The following is a 17,305-nucleotide window of genomic DNA, read 5'->3' as shown; positions in this document are numbered from 1 at the left end:
CCAATATTCGTATTTTAAGTTAAAAACCGTTTTTTTTATGTGAAAACCAGAAAAGGGTCTGATTTCGATTCAACCAGGTCGAACCAACTTGTGCAGTCGGATTCTAACAACATTGTCATTAGTGCCTTTTCTAGGAAATGTTAGAAATTTGTTTCAACATAGAAATAGAACTAGGGAACCCACATAGTTTTAGTCAAGATGCACTCTATTGGTCACTCAATAACTACAAATGTTTTGAACAATCTAGTAGAACATAAATAGAATAAAATAAGCTATTTCATAAAACATTTTAGTTTTTATATCTTATTCTATATACTTTTTCATCTAAATACCATCGTATAACATTTTATTTTTATATTTTATTTTATATATTATTTCATCTAAATACAAATCTTTTATTCCATATGGCTTATTCACTTAGGAGTTCAGTTAAAGTTGAAAATAATTATTAAAAATAATTTTAAAAATAATATCAGATTACAATATGCAAGAAACATTTAACAATGAAGATGACAGTCAAATAATAGCAAGTAAAACTCTTTTGGTCTATTAGAATATCCCTGTGATGAAGAAAAACTTAACAAATGGACAATTCCATTAGTTAAACCTTAAATAAATCTACAATGTAGGATTAATATAATCCTTTATAGCAATAGCTATTAAACAATGGAACAACAATCAATCTAAATAACGCTCATCAATCAGAAGAATCTTCTCTCATGTAAAACAAATGATAAATATCACTTTATTCGTACAGGATTAGGACAAATTACCTTTAAACCTCTAACATTACAAGAGTTTAATCAATTTTAACATGTTTAAGAGATGGAAGATGTCTCAATTAGAGATCATCCCTAATTGGAGTAACACAGAGTACTCTATGTCATTGATTACTCCACTTTAATGTTTATGTAAACATGAACTTGTCACAAATAGACCTTATAATTCTCGAAGCCTTAATCTCAAACTGGTAACCAAATGTATTAATTTCCCACTAGATTTAGAAACTATAACTATCGCTTAAAAACATTCCAAAGTCCTATCGACTTTAAACCCAAAGGTTAAGAAGAAATATGATAGTAAATAAGATGATTAAATGGGTTGAAATAAATTTTGTAGACTAATGGAAATTTAAGAAAATAATCTCATCTCCACATATTGCAAACCAACGAATTGAACAAATAGTTCAAAACCCAGATGGTGATGTTACAAAAATGTTTGTCAATAAAAAATCTTGACCTAAACAAATAGCTTTAGTATGATCATCTTCTAGACTTTCATCTAGAAAAAACTTTAGCTGACTATTTGAAGAAAATGAAACCCAACATGGATTGGAAGAAGTGTCTCAAGTATACCTAGATAACCAAGTCATTCACACACAATGGAGTGAAAAGAAGAAAAATTCTCCTACCCAGGATCAATGTAAAGGAAGACTTTAAGTGAATTTTTTCTATCAACCTTAATATAAACCTTTTAGGGAGTAGTATTTTAAAATTTCTAGAGAAAAAGAACTAGAATTTTAATATAAGCCATTTAGGGAATGGTATTTTATTTTTTTTAGTAAAAAACAACTAGAATTTTATAAAAATAAATTTTACGAAGAAATATAATTAAGTTGTGAAAAAAATAAACAAGAGAACCGTGTTTTAATCCTTATTTTCCTATTTGGTTCATAAATTATATGACCAAAGAAAGAAAAAAATATGTTATTGTCTTACAAACAATTTGGAAAATAAACAAAGATGAATATATCTCTATGTTTATCCTCTAGCTACTACTCTGAAAATCTTAGATGACCCTGATGTAGAATCTATAGCCTATTTAAAGGTACAAACAACCTAAAAGAGTTAGGTGGTACAAAAAAACAAAATAGTTATACAAAAATATACCAAAAAAAATGGGTGAACACCTTGTAAGAAAAGAAAAACTCCAAAAGGTCAACTAAAAAATCAAAGATCCCCTTAATGAAGATACAACAACAGTCATACCCATTATTCAACCACTAGTTGATGTCAAAGGATTCGAATTAGGAAATCCAATGACGAAAAAATAGTTCAAATATTAGAAGAAAAAGTAAAGGGGCTCATAATTAATATCCTTACAGAAAAAGAAAAGTCAAATCTTAACAAAATAAAAGAAAGATCTAGACCATTTGAAAGATATTATTATGAAAAGTCTACTCCGAGTGATGTAGTAGTTGAAGAAAATGATAATAACTCCATCAATGAATGGATTCTCGACAGATATTCTAAGAAATAGATTTGGTACATCTCATAAGATGATCATGCATTCCACTATTTGTAAACAAAACAAAAATACTCATTGAGATATAGAAAGATTCCTAATTTGTGGACTCATTGGCACACGAAAAGGTTGTTGGGATAATTATCTTTCCACCCAACAAAAGACCAAAATTTTAGGTGATGTCAAAATAGATATTGACTTCCAAACAAGACAAATTGTTCTAACAAAAAATGTTGTCTATTCCCCGCTTCATACAATAATCAAGCATTTTGTAGGAATAATCTCTAATAGAAATAAACAATTAAATCCTTACTTTAGAATTTGAAATGTATTGAAGAGAAGATATGGAAGAGTTTTATATTAATTTCGCAATAAGAAATGTTACAGAGCCAAAATTATTATGGAATGAGGTCTCGCAGAAGAGTTTTAGTTAAAAAGTGTTTTAGTTATGTTAGTCTTCAATTTATGTTCGATTGTTTAATTATGCTAAGACTTATCTTTAAGTGCTAGACTTTGAATATAATTGAAACAAATGTAGTTTAATTGTAGTTGGAGTCTAATACTTTCCTCTATTATAAATATGAGCTCTTGTACTCATATTATAACAAGTTAGTAAAGTTGTTCTCTTTTCTAGAAATTTAACATGGTAGTAAAGTAGGTTATGTGAGTTGACTTGGTCAATCCATAGAGATAATGTGATCATTTTATAATCTATCATCTCTAGTAGTTTAAGTTCGTATTCAATCTTTTTTCTTTCTTTCCTGTCCTAGTACTTATTTTTTTTATAGAATTTGAACCTCTATATTGACCTTTTCATATTCAAATTATATATTGATGGAATAATATTTGAGTCTGCAAATAAACATAATTTTGTCAATAGGAGTTTTTTGCGAAGAGAAATCGATATTTGAAGCAGCAAAGGTCTGACTGCAAGAGTGGTTCGAACAACAGTAGAAAACTTAAACTTTCAAGCCATTTTATACCATCAAGAACAATAATTTATATGGAGAATTATACATCAAAAGAAATATCTTTAAGTCTATTTTTTTTTATCTATTCAACCAATTCTCAATCTTAGTTTTCTACAAGGAAATATAAATCTTGGAAGAGTACATAGTCATACTGGCTAAAGAAGAAAGAGTACTCAATTCAACCAAATTATAGAGTTCAAAATATATCAAATTATTTATCTCTAAATAAGTATATTTTATGATGATAAGTTATATTTAGATTAAATTTATTGAATAATAGTTTTATAAGGAGAATATTTCATGTCAATATGATCTATATTTAAGGAGATATTCGTATTACAACTGGCAAGGGTCAAGCAAAAGAACAAAGAGAATCAAGAGGTCATAAAAGATTCTAGAACGATTTTGTGTGTATCAAATTGGGTATGAAATTAAATCTCTTCGAGTCTAGTTTCTTTAAAAATAAACCATTTGTGACTCAAAGCTATATTTTGGGAGATATTGATATCAAAATTACCAAAGGTCATTTATGCTGAAAATCTCTCTTTTTTCCCCCTATTTTCTCTCCTATTATCTCTCCAGACATTGATGTGAATAGAATTTTCCTTTTCTCCTAAAATCTGAGTTTTTAGCCAATTTTGTCTTCTAATCAGAGAGTTTTGGTCTGACTTCAACACTATCTTCTTTTTTTACGCCTCTTTGATCCTTAAAATCTCTTTTCTTTGGAACGTCTAATTTAGGAAAGTGTTGTTAATTCAGGAAAGTCTATCATTGGAAATTTTTGTTTTGATTCTTGGAAAGTATTCCAGATATGAATTCATCGAGTATTTGATCAGAAACTTTTCTCATATGGATTGATCAATTTGGAAACAAAAACTTATAAGTTAAGTTATGCAATTATCAGACTTTCCATAGTCAATGTTGTTTTCGACTTTTGTGTTTTTGTTACTTGGTTGTGTATATCTTTTTCATCATCAACCCTGAAAATTTTTACTCACCCTCATGAAATTTTCTTGAGGTCATACTTGGTCAAACTTCTTAAGTTATTTTTCTATCGTTATAGTCTCCTTATTATTATTGAGGTGGTTATTTTCCTTTGTTACATTCCCCACATACCACATTTTATCGGTTACCTTTCTCCTACCATCCTTTTTTACTCTCGCATATACCTTTGGGCCAACCTCTTGTGTGTTGTTTCGCTTCGTTTCTCTTTTTATATAAATATGGGTTTTTTTAGTCCATTATGAGTACCCTTAAGTGGGTTTTTATTGTCATCCTTTGAGTGAAAGGTATTATCCCTTTTAGTGATTATCATCACTACTTTTGTTTGAAATTCTATGAGGTTGGTTTCGACCTCTTTTGTACATACTTCACCCATCTTATTTTTTGAGAGTCTGTGTGCGATTAAGTTCTTATCCTCGGGACATGTTGATGGAGGAGATAATAAATACAGTTATGTTTTTGTTTCAAGCTGGGATTACATTGATACCTTCCAGCTTGAGGGGGAGAAATAGAAAAAGAAATATAAGAAAAAAGTATTTTATTCCACACGTTGTGTAATTTTTATGTGACCAAAATATTCAAGAAATAGGGAACACAAAAGATGAATTTTTTACATCTACGAAGATTTTTTTTTTCGGCAAAAGAAAATTGAAGACAAAATCACAAGAAAAGGATATCAATGTTATTTTAGGAAAAAATCTAAAGTTTGAGGTAAAAAGAAGAAATTTAGATGGTCTATTTGATTTTGAATCATAAAAAAATTGTACAAAATGTTTACAATATGAGTAAATTTCAAGAAATGATAAAAGCAAAAGGGCAAGTCCCTATTTGAATCGATGATCTGAAATGAGAAATAAATAACTTAAAATATGAAATTATGGTAATAAACCTTAGGTTAGAAGAATTAGAAGCGAATCAAGATTTTGCTTCACATTAAGTGGTATAGAAAGAGCTAGACTTCAGTCTCCTAAAACTAGTTATCTATAAAAAATGGTACATTGAATTAAATTGTTAATATCCTAAGATTTCTATTTAAGTAATTTACTAGTATTAGTGGATAGTGGTGTAGATATATGCTACTTTTGAGAGGGAATAGTCTATACTAAATATTTTGAGAAAACATCTCAAACCCTCACAACAGCCAATGGTGTTGATATCATGATTAATTATGAACTTCCAAAAGAAAACATTTGCTTACACAAGTATGTACTCCCTATTTGTTTTTACTAGTCAAGGATTTAACCAACATATAACTCTTGTAACACCTTTCCCAATGAAATAATGCCTATAGAAAAATAGATCAAACTAAATTTATGAAAAATAGTATGTACTAAAGTAGGAAATACTTTTATCCAGGATCCAAAAACTACAATAATAAATGAAATTAGAAGCTCTTTTTTTAATCAAATTATCGTTTTACCGCAAGAGAGCATTTTTAATTTTTTTTATCAAATAAAACCTTTAGAGATTCAACAAAAAATAAAATTACTAAGTCAAATTTTCCAAAATGAAGTTTCTGGCGAGGTGTGTGTGTGTGTGTGTGTGTGTGTGTTTGGGTGTGGGTAGGTGTGGTTGGGAATTGAGTTTTTTAAAATTGAAAAATAAGTGTGCAATACCACCCAAGAACTCATACTTGAGAAATTTCACTAATATCAGCTCTATTAACTTGAAATTTACAAGAAAGAGAATATGACTCTCTCTCAAGCCACATGTATTCTCAAATACACAATTACAATACAATCTCCCCTATGATTAGTTATATTCTAGTTCTAGCAGGCCTTTCTATTTAGATTCACAAGGTTCTAGATGAATCTATTAAGAAATTGAAAAATTACAAAACAAGAAAAACTTACACCCTTATTAATTGAGGACAGACAACCTTCTCCTTGAAATGTCCAAGCCTTCAGCCTTTGATGCACAATGGTGATGATTAGGCGCTTTACTATATGAATGCAAAGAGTGGAATAGAAAAGGGATGAAATGATTTTGCAATATAGGTTTTTTCTTTCTCAAAATAGGACTTAGGAGGGAATTTCAAGCATTTGAGAGTAGAATGTATTAGTTACATCCATAAAGGCTCATTAACTTCTCAAAAGGACATTTGGTGGGGGTATTTATAAGTTCTCCAAGTCAAAATAGCTGTATTTTGCCTGATTACAAAAAGCTGAATTTAAATTGATCGATCTATATAAATTTTTTATCAATCAATTGTGTAATGGCTCTAGTTTGGTAAAAAAAATGATTTATTGATCAATGGTATGATCGATCAATATGATCGATCATGCTTTTCGTCTTCTGTTGACAAAGTTTTGTATGATAGATCGATCAACGTTGGGAGGTTGATCTATCAATTAACATGAGTTTACATTACTTGGACCCTATTGATTGATCAGCCCATTGGGAATGGTGGATAATGCTTTAGCAAAGTTTGGCCATGTTCTAATTGATTGAACGATCGACCCTAATTGGTGGATCTTGCTTTATATTTTTGGCATGTACACTTCTACTTTATCGATCAAGTGTTAGCTCACTAAGTAGATTTTCAAAGCATGAATAAAAATGATCCTAAGTGACTGTAACACGTGTGAAATGTATATATGGTTTGGTAAAACATGTAGAAATACAAATATGTCCTAAATCTCCAAAAGTTTCCATTGTACCTCAAGTTTTGAAGGTTTGGGACTGCTTTCTTACATTGATTGAGTTTTGTGATTTTCATGATTTTCTAAACTCTAGACTTCAATTCTTTACTTGTTCTTTCTGAGGGGTGTTTCTTCAAGAACACTTTGACATTGTTGTGTAGCTCGAGGTCATTCCTAAGCTTTTGCTGATTCTTTGCAATAGACTTTGAATTTTGTGTTTTAAGGAAATGCATCTAAAATTCTAGAATTACCATTATTAAATCAATATGTTTTGTTAACATCAAAATAAAGAAGGGACTCACCGCTTAGTCAACAACCTCCCCTTTTTTATGATGACAAAGCCTAATTTTGAAAAACTGAGCTAAGTAAAATTTTCAATTTAGGGAAATAGCTCCCCCTTAATCTATGCACATCAAAATTTCGAATTTTAGTTTTCGATTTTAGTGCTTTAGTGCCTTGTATTGTTTTTCTCCCCGTTTTTATCATGCTAAAAAAGATATTGAAAATTAGAAGTGTGAGACAAAAAGTAGCTCAATGGCCTTTCATATGTAATCAAAATTTGTACAAAAAGATGATTACATACTCGTATGTAAGTAGAAAACATAAGGAGATTGAGTAGGATCTCAAGCCTGGATTGGATCCTAAGCTGGCCACATCTTGAGCTCTTCTTGTGTAGCCACTATCGTGGCTTGGGATGCCTTCAATTAATCAATTGCCTCTTCAAGTTGTTGGAACCGATTTGAGGATGAGGATGCACATTTAGCTGGCTTCCTCTTTACAAACTCGTATTGCTCTGGTTGAGATGGTTCCAAACTCATTTCATCTCCTAAGTCGACTTATTGAGGTGCGTCTTTGCCGATTGTCTCCTTTTGAGCCCATTGGCCTCTCTATTTGACAAAGCCGAACTTGCTAACCTTGATATCACTGATTGACATTTTCTTCATCAAATTCACACTTTCCTCATCGATGAGGTCTACTCTGGAATGGCGAAGGATGTTGGTGATCTGTTGAGCAAATGGTAAACCATCAGCTAGTGAAATCAAAGCGACGTCCATCATCCGGTTAGCCATGAAGTGTCCAAAATTGAGGTGGTCCTCTGAGTGATGGCCCACATCCAGAAGATGTCTACGGTGGTCATCCTAGGACGTGGGTGATAATCTCCACAATGATTCGTTTCATATGCGAGTCCTTAATCCTCATTTCGTAGGTGGTTGCCCAAAGATGAACTGAATAGCATCTTCAAGGTTTTGGGGGGCAATCATCGTAGAGATTCATCAACCAATTCTCTTTTACATATCTCGTGATCCCCATAGTGGTTGTGCCCAATATCTCAGTGAGATCACTGGAGTTGATGGAGATGGTGGTCATCTTTAAATAGGATGAGAGCTTCAAGGTACCAGGGGATAACTCTTCTACCTCTAGGTTAGTGTAGAAGACCTTTACCAATAACGGGTAAATGGCCTCCACACTTTCCAAAGGGTCCCATATAGGAATGGAAGAAGTCTTTCAATCCCTTTATCTCTTTGTTACAAAACTCCAAATCTACCTTGCGAGGCTCTACTATGGTTTTTGGAATGATATTCTTGAAGTACTTATTCCTTTGCAGTCTCGTTTAGAAAGATTCTCTCCAATTTGGAATTTCTTCACAAATATTTGAATATTTGAAAGGAGTATCCTTCTTAGCCATAAAGTTAGTCTTCACTATCTTGAAAAAAATCGGAGTTGGAGTAGAGAAGCCTTTGGTTGAAAAAAACGTCACCCCTTTTTCGATTTGGATGGTTGGAAATCAAGGAAATTGACAAAATCAAAGGAAAAATGGTTTGGAAGACAAAGAAGGTTAGGGCAAAGGCAATGGAAAGATCATTCCAACTATCTTATTTAAAAACTTTAGTTAATTCATAAAAATTCAAATTTATTTTGGGACAATACTTCACATGTTCAAGTGTTGACAGTCATTCCTGGGTCCTTTGATTGCTGAGAGTGATCTATGAGCAGTTAGTGGCTGGTGGCATATGTATATATTTATCAGTATGCTTGTTCATCTGCCATGTGAACAGTTTGGTTGATACAAATGTGAAGATTCAGACTAGCTTTCGTACGTGTCATAGGACGGTTTCTTTATATGTTGATTGTAATTTACTTGGCATTACTTTTGTAAAATTGGTAGAGATGGCATGCAGTAACGTAGCCCACTTATTACTCTCTCTCTCTCTCTCTCCTCTCCTCTCCGGCTTTACCATCTTCTTCCTCTCACCTATAACTGTTCCGATTATTGGCTCTGACTGGAATTTCAAAAAGCAAATCATGTTTCCTCGTTTCAAATAGTTGACATCCTTTTCCTTGCACAGAAAATACTGAACACGACTTTGAAAGAATTAAATGTCACAAAGAGCACAAGTTACAGCAATTATGAGGCAGTTCGAAATTCACTTCCAATAATGGATTTGTCATAAAATATTGTCCATCAACTCGAACTTACTGACCTCTCTGCAGCCAAATCAAGCAGTTTGCGGAAGAACTGTTGAGGATACATGGGTGGCTGTTCAGCAAGTGCCTGAAATATATGGGCAATAGATTAGTCACTATTTTCTATAGCTAATATTTTATAATCAAGGATTCTTATTACCTGATGGATCAAGACAGTCGAAGGAGTCATTCCTGGTACAGTGTTAACCTCTATGATCAAAACCTGTCAAAATATACTTTCAGATAAGAGTCATAGGTTAACATTCAAAACAGAGAGAGAGAGAGAGAGAGGTAGTCATTGAATGTAGCAAAGGTATTGCCAAATTAACCTATATTCCTATTTTTTTCTCTTTTTTTCCTGGTGGAGTGTTAAAGCTCTATGATCCTACATTACTTCCTAAGCAAACTTAAAATATTAAGACAAGTCCATATGCATATGATTAGTATGACCATATTTCCCGAAAATTGATTAGTACAAAACAATTCATTGAGGAAGTCATCTAAAAAGCTTGATTTCTGAAACAATAAATTAGTTATTTGGGAGTTTGGATTTATGAAATGCCTAGTTGCAACCCTTTATGTAATATGCAGAATTTACTACTTTTTTTGGAAAAAATAAGGTATTTGTGTTCTTCATAAGAAAATAAAATGGTGGCACTTTTGAGAAGATTTAGAATTTCATAATGATTAGTGGGATTCATTGAGGACGTGTGCTTAGCTTTCCACCATAAAAAAAGAGTGTTAAATGTAGTATTCAAGGGCAGTTTGGTCATTTTACATTATCTGTATATTTCAGTGAGAGTACAGTCATGTTCATAATGTTTAGTTATGTCAATGGTCCAATTTTTATGTTGTTTAGAGGTATGGTTTAGAAGTTATAAAGAGTTATGTGTAATAATCTCTCAAACTCGCTTAAGTTAATAAGAAGGACGAGGGTTCGATTGTTTACCCAAATGAGAGCTCTTCTCAATGCTCTCTTTTAGCATCTCTTTCCTCCTTTTTCTTCTTCCTCTCTTCTCCCATTCTTCTATTCTTCATTTATTCTTATAATATTAGAGCCGTAAGGTTGTGATTTTAAGTCCGTGAAGTACTTCTTCCTCTAAACACAACATCTTCTCAGAGATGGGGATTTCAAGATTTTCTATTGACTAAGAGACAAGGTTTGGTTTTTTGTCTTTTTTTCTACCATAACCCTAGGGTTGATGGAACCTGCTGCCCATTGAGAAGTTTTATGTCTGATTACTGCCCCAAGAGGGTCTTTTGACTTGAGACTATCCCATCTACAGTGTGCACAACCTAATACTGTGCCTGGTGTCTGCATCACCTCCAAGAAGGCTGACATCACCCTATCTTTTGCCATTTTTGGTAGTTTATGGCTGAAGTTACACCTGAATGTTGTTGGCTCATATTTGAATTTCTGAATGTTGTTGCCTCAAATAGCATTCCATAACTTTCTACAACCTTTAACAGAGTTATGCATGCAGAGACAACAATTATATACAAGGGAAGTAAAGTTAAAGGTGTTAATGCAACTACACTTAATACTCTTGGTCAATCAGAATCTGTTAGGGATCATGGTGGAAGTGTTAGATGCAGAGGCTGGGATGATTCAACTAGAGGACGAGGTCGAAGTGATGGCAAAGGTGACAGAAAGTGTGTTCACTATGGACACACAAATCAGTTTTCCAGTAAGTTCTAGAGTAAGTTTGGCAAGCACATATGGGCCAACTCCTTGGTTCATGGCAACACTAAGTCCTCTAATAGATTTGTGATAGGTATTCTACCAGGTGCTCCTGATGAGTTACAACAGCTTGCCCAGTGCATTGCTCAGTTGACTTCAGTTTCCTCCTCCTTGCATTTGTAAAGCCTACACTTCCTTTGGCTAACCTTGCAAGTTCAGGTACGTCCACCTTACATGTGTCCTATGTCTTCCTAAGGAGCCTCCTCTCATATGTCCGGAATGTCATCCTTGTTTACTGATTTAAGGGACTCCTCAGTTTTTAAACATGTTACACTTACTGATGGGTCCGTGTCTTCTGTTCAGGGAGTGGGCAATATTGCAACTACTCCATTCATGTCACTTAAAATTTGTATTGTTTGTTTCTACATTTTTGCTTAATTTTTTATTGGTTAGTCAGCTTACAAAGTCCACGAATTGTTCAGTGACCTATTATCCCTCTTATTGTGTGTTTCAGGATCTCATCACTTGGAAGATGATTGGTTCCATGTGTGAGAGAGGAAGACAATATCAACCTGGAAGGCTCACCACAACTTTCTCCACTTGCCTTTCATGCTGCAGTTTCACCCTTCCAATGGTATATACGATTAGGCCATCCTTCCCTAGCGAAGTTGGTCCAACTATTTCCTACTTTAAGAGACAATTTATGAACTTAAATAGAGTCCTAGGACATGGTTAGAGAAGTTCAACCAAGTAGTAATGTCTTTTGGGTTCTCAAGGAGCCACTTTGATCACTCTTTTGTTATCAAACGATCGTCGGGAATTATAGTACTACTTATTTATGTTGATGATATTGTTCTATTAGGGAGTGATACGAAAGGCATTGAAGAAGTAAAAGAGCACTTTGCTAAACATTTCCAGACTAAAGATCTGGGTTCATTAAAATACTTGGAATAAAAATTGCTAGAAGCAAGGGTAGGAATTGTGTTAACAAAGTAGAAGTATGTTACAGATATGTTACAGGAGTATAGTTTGTTAGGTGCAAAATCTATAGAGACACCCATGGATGTTAACAATGATCTTTATGATGAAAGCAGCGATGAGCTCAAGGACAAAACAATGTATTGAATATTAGTTGGAAAACTAATTTGTGCCACAGTCACTTGTCTTGATATATCATTTTCTACGAGTAAGCCAATTCATGGAACATCCATGCAAGGTACATTTAGAGGCTGCTCAAAGGATATGGAAGTATTTAAAAGGGTCACTTGGAAAGGGGTTGTCTTTTGAATCTCACAATCATTTGAAGATAGAAGCATTTTCAGATGCAAACTATATTGGCTCTAAACTTGATAAAAAATTCATTACTAGCTATGGTATATTTTTAAGGGGAAATTTAGTAAGTTGGAAGAGCAAAAAACAAAATGTGGTAGCCCGTTATAATGCAGAAGCTAAGTATAGAGCTATGGCTCTTACAGTAAATGGGTTAATGTGGGTGAGATTAGTTCTTCAAGAGTTAAACCTGCGGGTTGTGGAACCTATGACCATGTATTGTGATAGCTATTTTTATTACAGGCAGTCTAGTGTTTCACGAGAAGACCAAACATATAGAAGTTGATTGCCACTTTATTCAAGATGAAATAATGAGGAGAGAAGTTGTTACCCCCTATGTTTCATTTGGTGATCAAGTTGGTGATATTTTTACTAAAGCCTTGAGTTGAGTAGATGTGAAATATTTGGGCATTTTGTAACAAGCTAGAGCTTTTAGACATATATGCTCCAGCTTGATGAAGAGTATTAAATGTAGTATACAGGGCATTTTAGTTATTTTATATGAGTTGTATATCTCAGTGAGAGAACTGTCATATTTAGAATGCTCAGGTGTGTCTATGGTCCAGTTTTTATGTTGTTTAGAGGCATGGTAAGGAAGTTATAATGAGTTATGTGTAAGAGGAGTAAATATGTAATTATATTTCAAACTCACTTAAGTTAATAGGAAGGAAGAGGGGTCGATTTCTGACCCCAACGAGATCTCTTCTCAACGCTCTCTTTCAGCATCTTTTTTTCTCCTTTTTCTTCTTCCTCCTCTCATTCTTCTATTTTTCATTTTTTCTCATAAAGAAAGGCTTAGATCTTCTAATGTGAATGCTAATACAAGATGGAATTTGTGTTTGAACCACCAAGATCCTAGGAAGGCCAGATTCTTAGTATAGTTATTCTTTTCAGAACACAAGTACTTCTTGTGCATCTGCTCTAGAAAATCAATGTGCATGCTCTGGCCCTACATTTTATGAATAATTTGTAATTCACAAATTATGGTTGAAAACTTAGAAGCAAAATAGAGATTATCAAAGCAAGTACCTCCCCATTGTCAGCATTAACAAATGCATCAATACGTGAAAATCCTTCCAATTCCAATGTATTTGCTATAATTTCAATCCGCTCTTTGCATTTCTGTAGGGCCACTTCACTGAGAAAAAGAAAAAGATAAAAAAAAGAGTTTCACTTCCGTTTTTAGTCAATATTGTCACAAGCAAAGGAAGCAAGCCCAAGGATAGAGCATTGAAATGCAATATGCTTAATGTAGATGCAAATAAAGGAAAAAGAAGACAAAATATCGACATTAAATTACAGTGAAGTCATATAATCCCACAATACTAGGGGAATGTATGTAACGATACCTGATAATTGTTGTTGGAGGTGGAGTCAAATTTATTCCAGTTCCACCTGTACAAAAACTACAAATCTACTCAACAAATTACAAGTCATGACATAACTCAGCCACATGAAAAGAAATAATATGCTTTCTGAGACCTCCAAGAATTTCAAAAAGAAAATGTTCTGTTTCCTTTGTTTCTATATAATAAATAGTGACCAAGATAACTAACCTTGGAATTTCTCTTCTAGAGATAAAATGTCCCCACTTTCCTTCACTGTAATGCTTGGAATTAGTGAATGCATTTTCCCACGTCTTCCCATGACACCAGCTGTCACTTCGATCCATCTACTGTGTCCTTTCCACATGAGTTTGTGAGAATTTGATGAAAAACTCATTTCATCCGTTTCAATGAAAGGTTCAAAGATCAAAAATTCTGGAGGTGGATTTGGCATCTCAATCATTCCATGTGTCTAAGCAATTTTAAGGACCATCACATTAAACAGATATTAGAACGATATTATCAGTTCCAAATACCAAAACGAAATAGAAAATTTATAGCAGTCACAAAAGTTTCAAGCCCATGGAAAGATATCAAACTCTTCCATTAGTAGTTAATTAATCTCTAAACATTCCAAACTTCTAAATATTTATATGGTTGGCACAAAATCAATTTCAATCCTTTAACTAGTCCCAAATTTGAACACACACATCAGCACATACATGTTACGTACTGAATGTTATTTGGTGCTGAAATATGCCATCATTCAACATTCATAAAATAAAGTACTGATTTCAGCATTACAAGGTGATATTAGAAACTGAATACTAATGGCTATCATACACACACACACACACACACACACACACTCGCACACACACACACACATGCACACATACGCGCACATGCAGGTACGCACCCACGCACACCCACACCCACAATCACAGGTGCACACACACATGCCCACGCACACCATCTGTTATTTGGTGCTGAAATATGCCGCCATTCAAAATTCATAAAATAAAGTACTGATTTCAGCATTACAAGGTGATATGAAACTGAATACTAATGGCACTCTGCTTGGAAAAGATAATGTGCAAGAGATATTCTGAAAGTAAAAAGAAAAATTAAATCCTTTAAGCAGGTCACGAGGTCCATTAGCATAACAACATTTTCTCAAACATTTTGTTGAAATTCAGTATAACCAATTAGACATCATGCATGGACCACAGACAAGATCATCATGAAATGAATGAAGATGACATACTCACGTACACAATTATAGAAAACATAAAAGAAGTGAACTAAATGAAAGTTATTTGTCATCTGGACAAAAAGCATTTTTATATTTGACTCTAGTGAAAAGACAGTTTGCAATTGACCTTCGATAAACAATTTGAAGGAAGGCGTAGAAGGCATCTCCTCAATGCACTTGCATAAACTGAGAGGTCCTCTACACAGCTGCAGAACAACATGCTCCATAATTTATTTATAAACTGTTTATATGATGAAATTTACAAAAGAATGAATCAGTTGACATACCATAATCTGGCAACTCCAGTAGAACATCCATCCCGAGCAGGTTTAATGCATAATGTGTCAGACTGCAGCTTTGTGGTTAAGTCTATCCAAACATCTGATAGAGATGCATTTAGTAGCTCCTCCTTTTTTCGCACATCCTTCTTGATAGTGAGAACTCCCATCTTTGTCAGCTGTCCACTCAAACAATATGTTAAAACTTACAAGAAGGAGCATATTGCTGGAATGATCCACATGAATGATAAACTAAAAATTTGTCATGTAATTCATGACAGAAAACTTCAAAAATTGTTTGTCAGTCATCTAAATTCATCTTAATAGTTAGAAACCTATCATCTATATGTAGAAGAACAAAACTATTGTCACCATGGAGTAGATGGAAACCAAAGAAGAGAGTTTGAAAACCCTATGGATATAGTAAAACAAATAGATCACCAGGCACTACAGTAATTCTACCAACAGGATCATATGTAAGCAAATAATAATAGTAATAATAACCTAATGATCGATTTGGATTGGAGGGGGGGGGGGGGGGGGGTGGGGGGGTGGTGGAGTACTTGTTTGTGTTAGGGGAATGGGTGTAGTGTGTTTGTGTAATCAACATTATAAAGAAAAAAAGGAATAATAAGCTTAATAAGCTATTATATATAAGGTTCTCCTAAGGATACTGAGTTCATGACAAATTGTAGCATACATGATTAAGAGCGAGAGAAGTTGCAACTTTGTCCATGCAAGTTCTTGAAGCAGTGACACCAGGGCCTGCATAACCAAAGCCATAAAAGATGTGCTCCAAGCAGTAATAAGGAGATTGTTGTTAATTTCTCAGAAATAAGTTACCATAATATTCAACCTGTATAAGGAACTCCTGCAGCCTCTAGCAAAGATTGAAGTGTCCCATCCTCACCAATACCACCATGGACTGTCACAAGCCACCAACAATATTAATAAAAATTAAAAAGCAGAGAAATATTGAAATAGAACAAGTAGATGGAGCTCAAAGTGACTCTTCTGGATAAAACTACTGATGGTGACTTAACTGTACAATAATTAACACCAACTTCCATTTTTCAGCTCAAATTGTGTCTTTTCGTCTTGAATACTTAGGTCCACGGAGTGCTTACTCCAAGGCTGATAATTTTGCCCATTCTGGAGTTACTCAGTTTTATTTGGTTGTAGGCGATTCATTTACTTTAGTTGATTCCACTTGATGTATCTTTTATTTTTCCACTAGTTTGTCTGTCTTTTTGTATGTTCTTCTCTTCCTTTTAATGAATTTCTCACTATTAAAAAAGAAAAACCTTAGTCTCCAACAAGACCTGCAATGTAGACTGTGGCTTCAGTCTCTTTAGCATGATTTATCCACTGTTCCAGTGAAAATTTCACAGGAAGATCATCAGATATGTCAAACCCTGTGAACCATTTACTTTTGCCAAGCCCTTCAATGAGGTCCACCATCACTTGGTCCCGCAACTGGGATGTAAAAGCAGCCCTAACTGGCTCCATTGCTTCAATGCATGCAGCTCGAACCTCCTCAACGGTGTGCCTAAGCACAAGAGAGTACCTGTATTAAAGCACACATAGTTTTAATAGAAAGATATATGACAAGTTAAAAAGAAATCTGCCTCTTATCACAAAAATATACTGTTAAAAGTTCCAAGATAGATGATACTATCACCACAGAAAATTTATATTTTCTCAAAAAGGGAGAATTTTCATAGAGTTGACTGAGGATAGCAGATGCATGCAGATACCCTATAATAGTGCTCGCTGAATTCACACAGTAGTAAAGGGAAGATGTAATGCATGTTAAAACTACAAAGGATTTTTGGATAATTTACATGCATAGACTAAAAATATCATCTATTTTCAAAATTTTAGAGCATTACAAAGTTCTCACATACTTGGCTTAATTATTTTTAAAGACAATGGGGCATGTTGTTGAAAATGGACTTACGGTAAAGACCAAACAGTTCTGGAATGAACATCTTGCTCCTCATTTGTTTGGGGCAGAGTAGCATAACCATTTGTGGGGGCAAGCAAGCATGGAGTTACGTCAAGCTGGAGTCACCAAAACCACAAATCAGATGCTATAAATGAGAATAGTAG

General features: G+C 33.7%; 1 protein-coding gene across 3 annotated transcripts in view; it reads right to left on the bottom strand.

The window, feature by feature from the left end:
- Positions 1 to 9,156: 9,156 nt before the first annotated feature.
- Positions 9,157 to 17,305, bottom strand: part of LOC137940616 (uncharacterized) — a 48,174-nt gene continuing 40,025 nt past the window's right edge. For 2 of the 3 annotated variants that reach the window (XM_068785772.1, XM_068785779.1), the window contains exons 14-24: positions 17,154 to 17,257; positions 16,516 to 16,760; positions 16,050 to 16,118; positions 15,894 to 15,958; positions 15,203 to 15,372; positions 15,043 to 15,121; positions 13,892 to 14,132; positions 13,685 to 13,730; positions 13,365 to 13,473; positions 9,486 to 9,548; positions 9,157 to 9,413 (exon numbers count right to left, since the gene is read on the bottom strand). In XM_068785772.1, coding sequence (XP_068641873.1) covers positions 9,324 to 9,413; positions 9,486 to 9,548; positions 13,365 to 13,473; positions 13,685 to 13,730; positions 13,892 to 14,132; positions 15,043 to 15,121; positions 15,203 to 15,372; positions 15,894 to 15,958; positions 16,050 to 16,118; positions 16,516 to 16,760; positions 17,154 to 17,257 — 1,281 coding nt within the window. In that variant the 3' untranslated portion in view covers positions 9,157 to 9,323. Of the gene's footprint in view, positions 9,414 to 9,485; positions 9,549 to 13,364; positions 13,474 to 13,684; positions 13,742 to 13,891; positions 14,133 to 15,042; positions 15,122 to 15,202; positions 15,373 to 15,893; positions 15,959 to 16,049; positions 16,119 to 16,515; positions 16,761 to 17,153; positions 17,258 to 17,305 lie in introns of those variants that run through there. The other variant, XM_068785775.1, reaches the window with a different exon arrangement.

The sequence above is a fragment of the Aristolochia californica genome, unplaced genomic scaffold (assembly GCF_029961685.1).
Source record: "Aristolochia californica isolate CCGP_79_NKW_82.1479 unplaced genomic scaffold, dmAriCali1.0.hap1 SCAF_10, whole genome shotgun sequence".
NCBI lineage: Eukaryota > Viridiplantae > Streptophyta > Magnoliopsida > Piperales > Aristolochiaceae > Aristolochia > Aristolochia californica.
The sequence above is the reverse complement of the archived record's forward strand: the minus strand, read 5'-3'. Positions and strand labels throughout refer to the sequence as shown.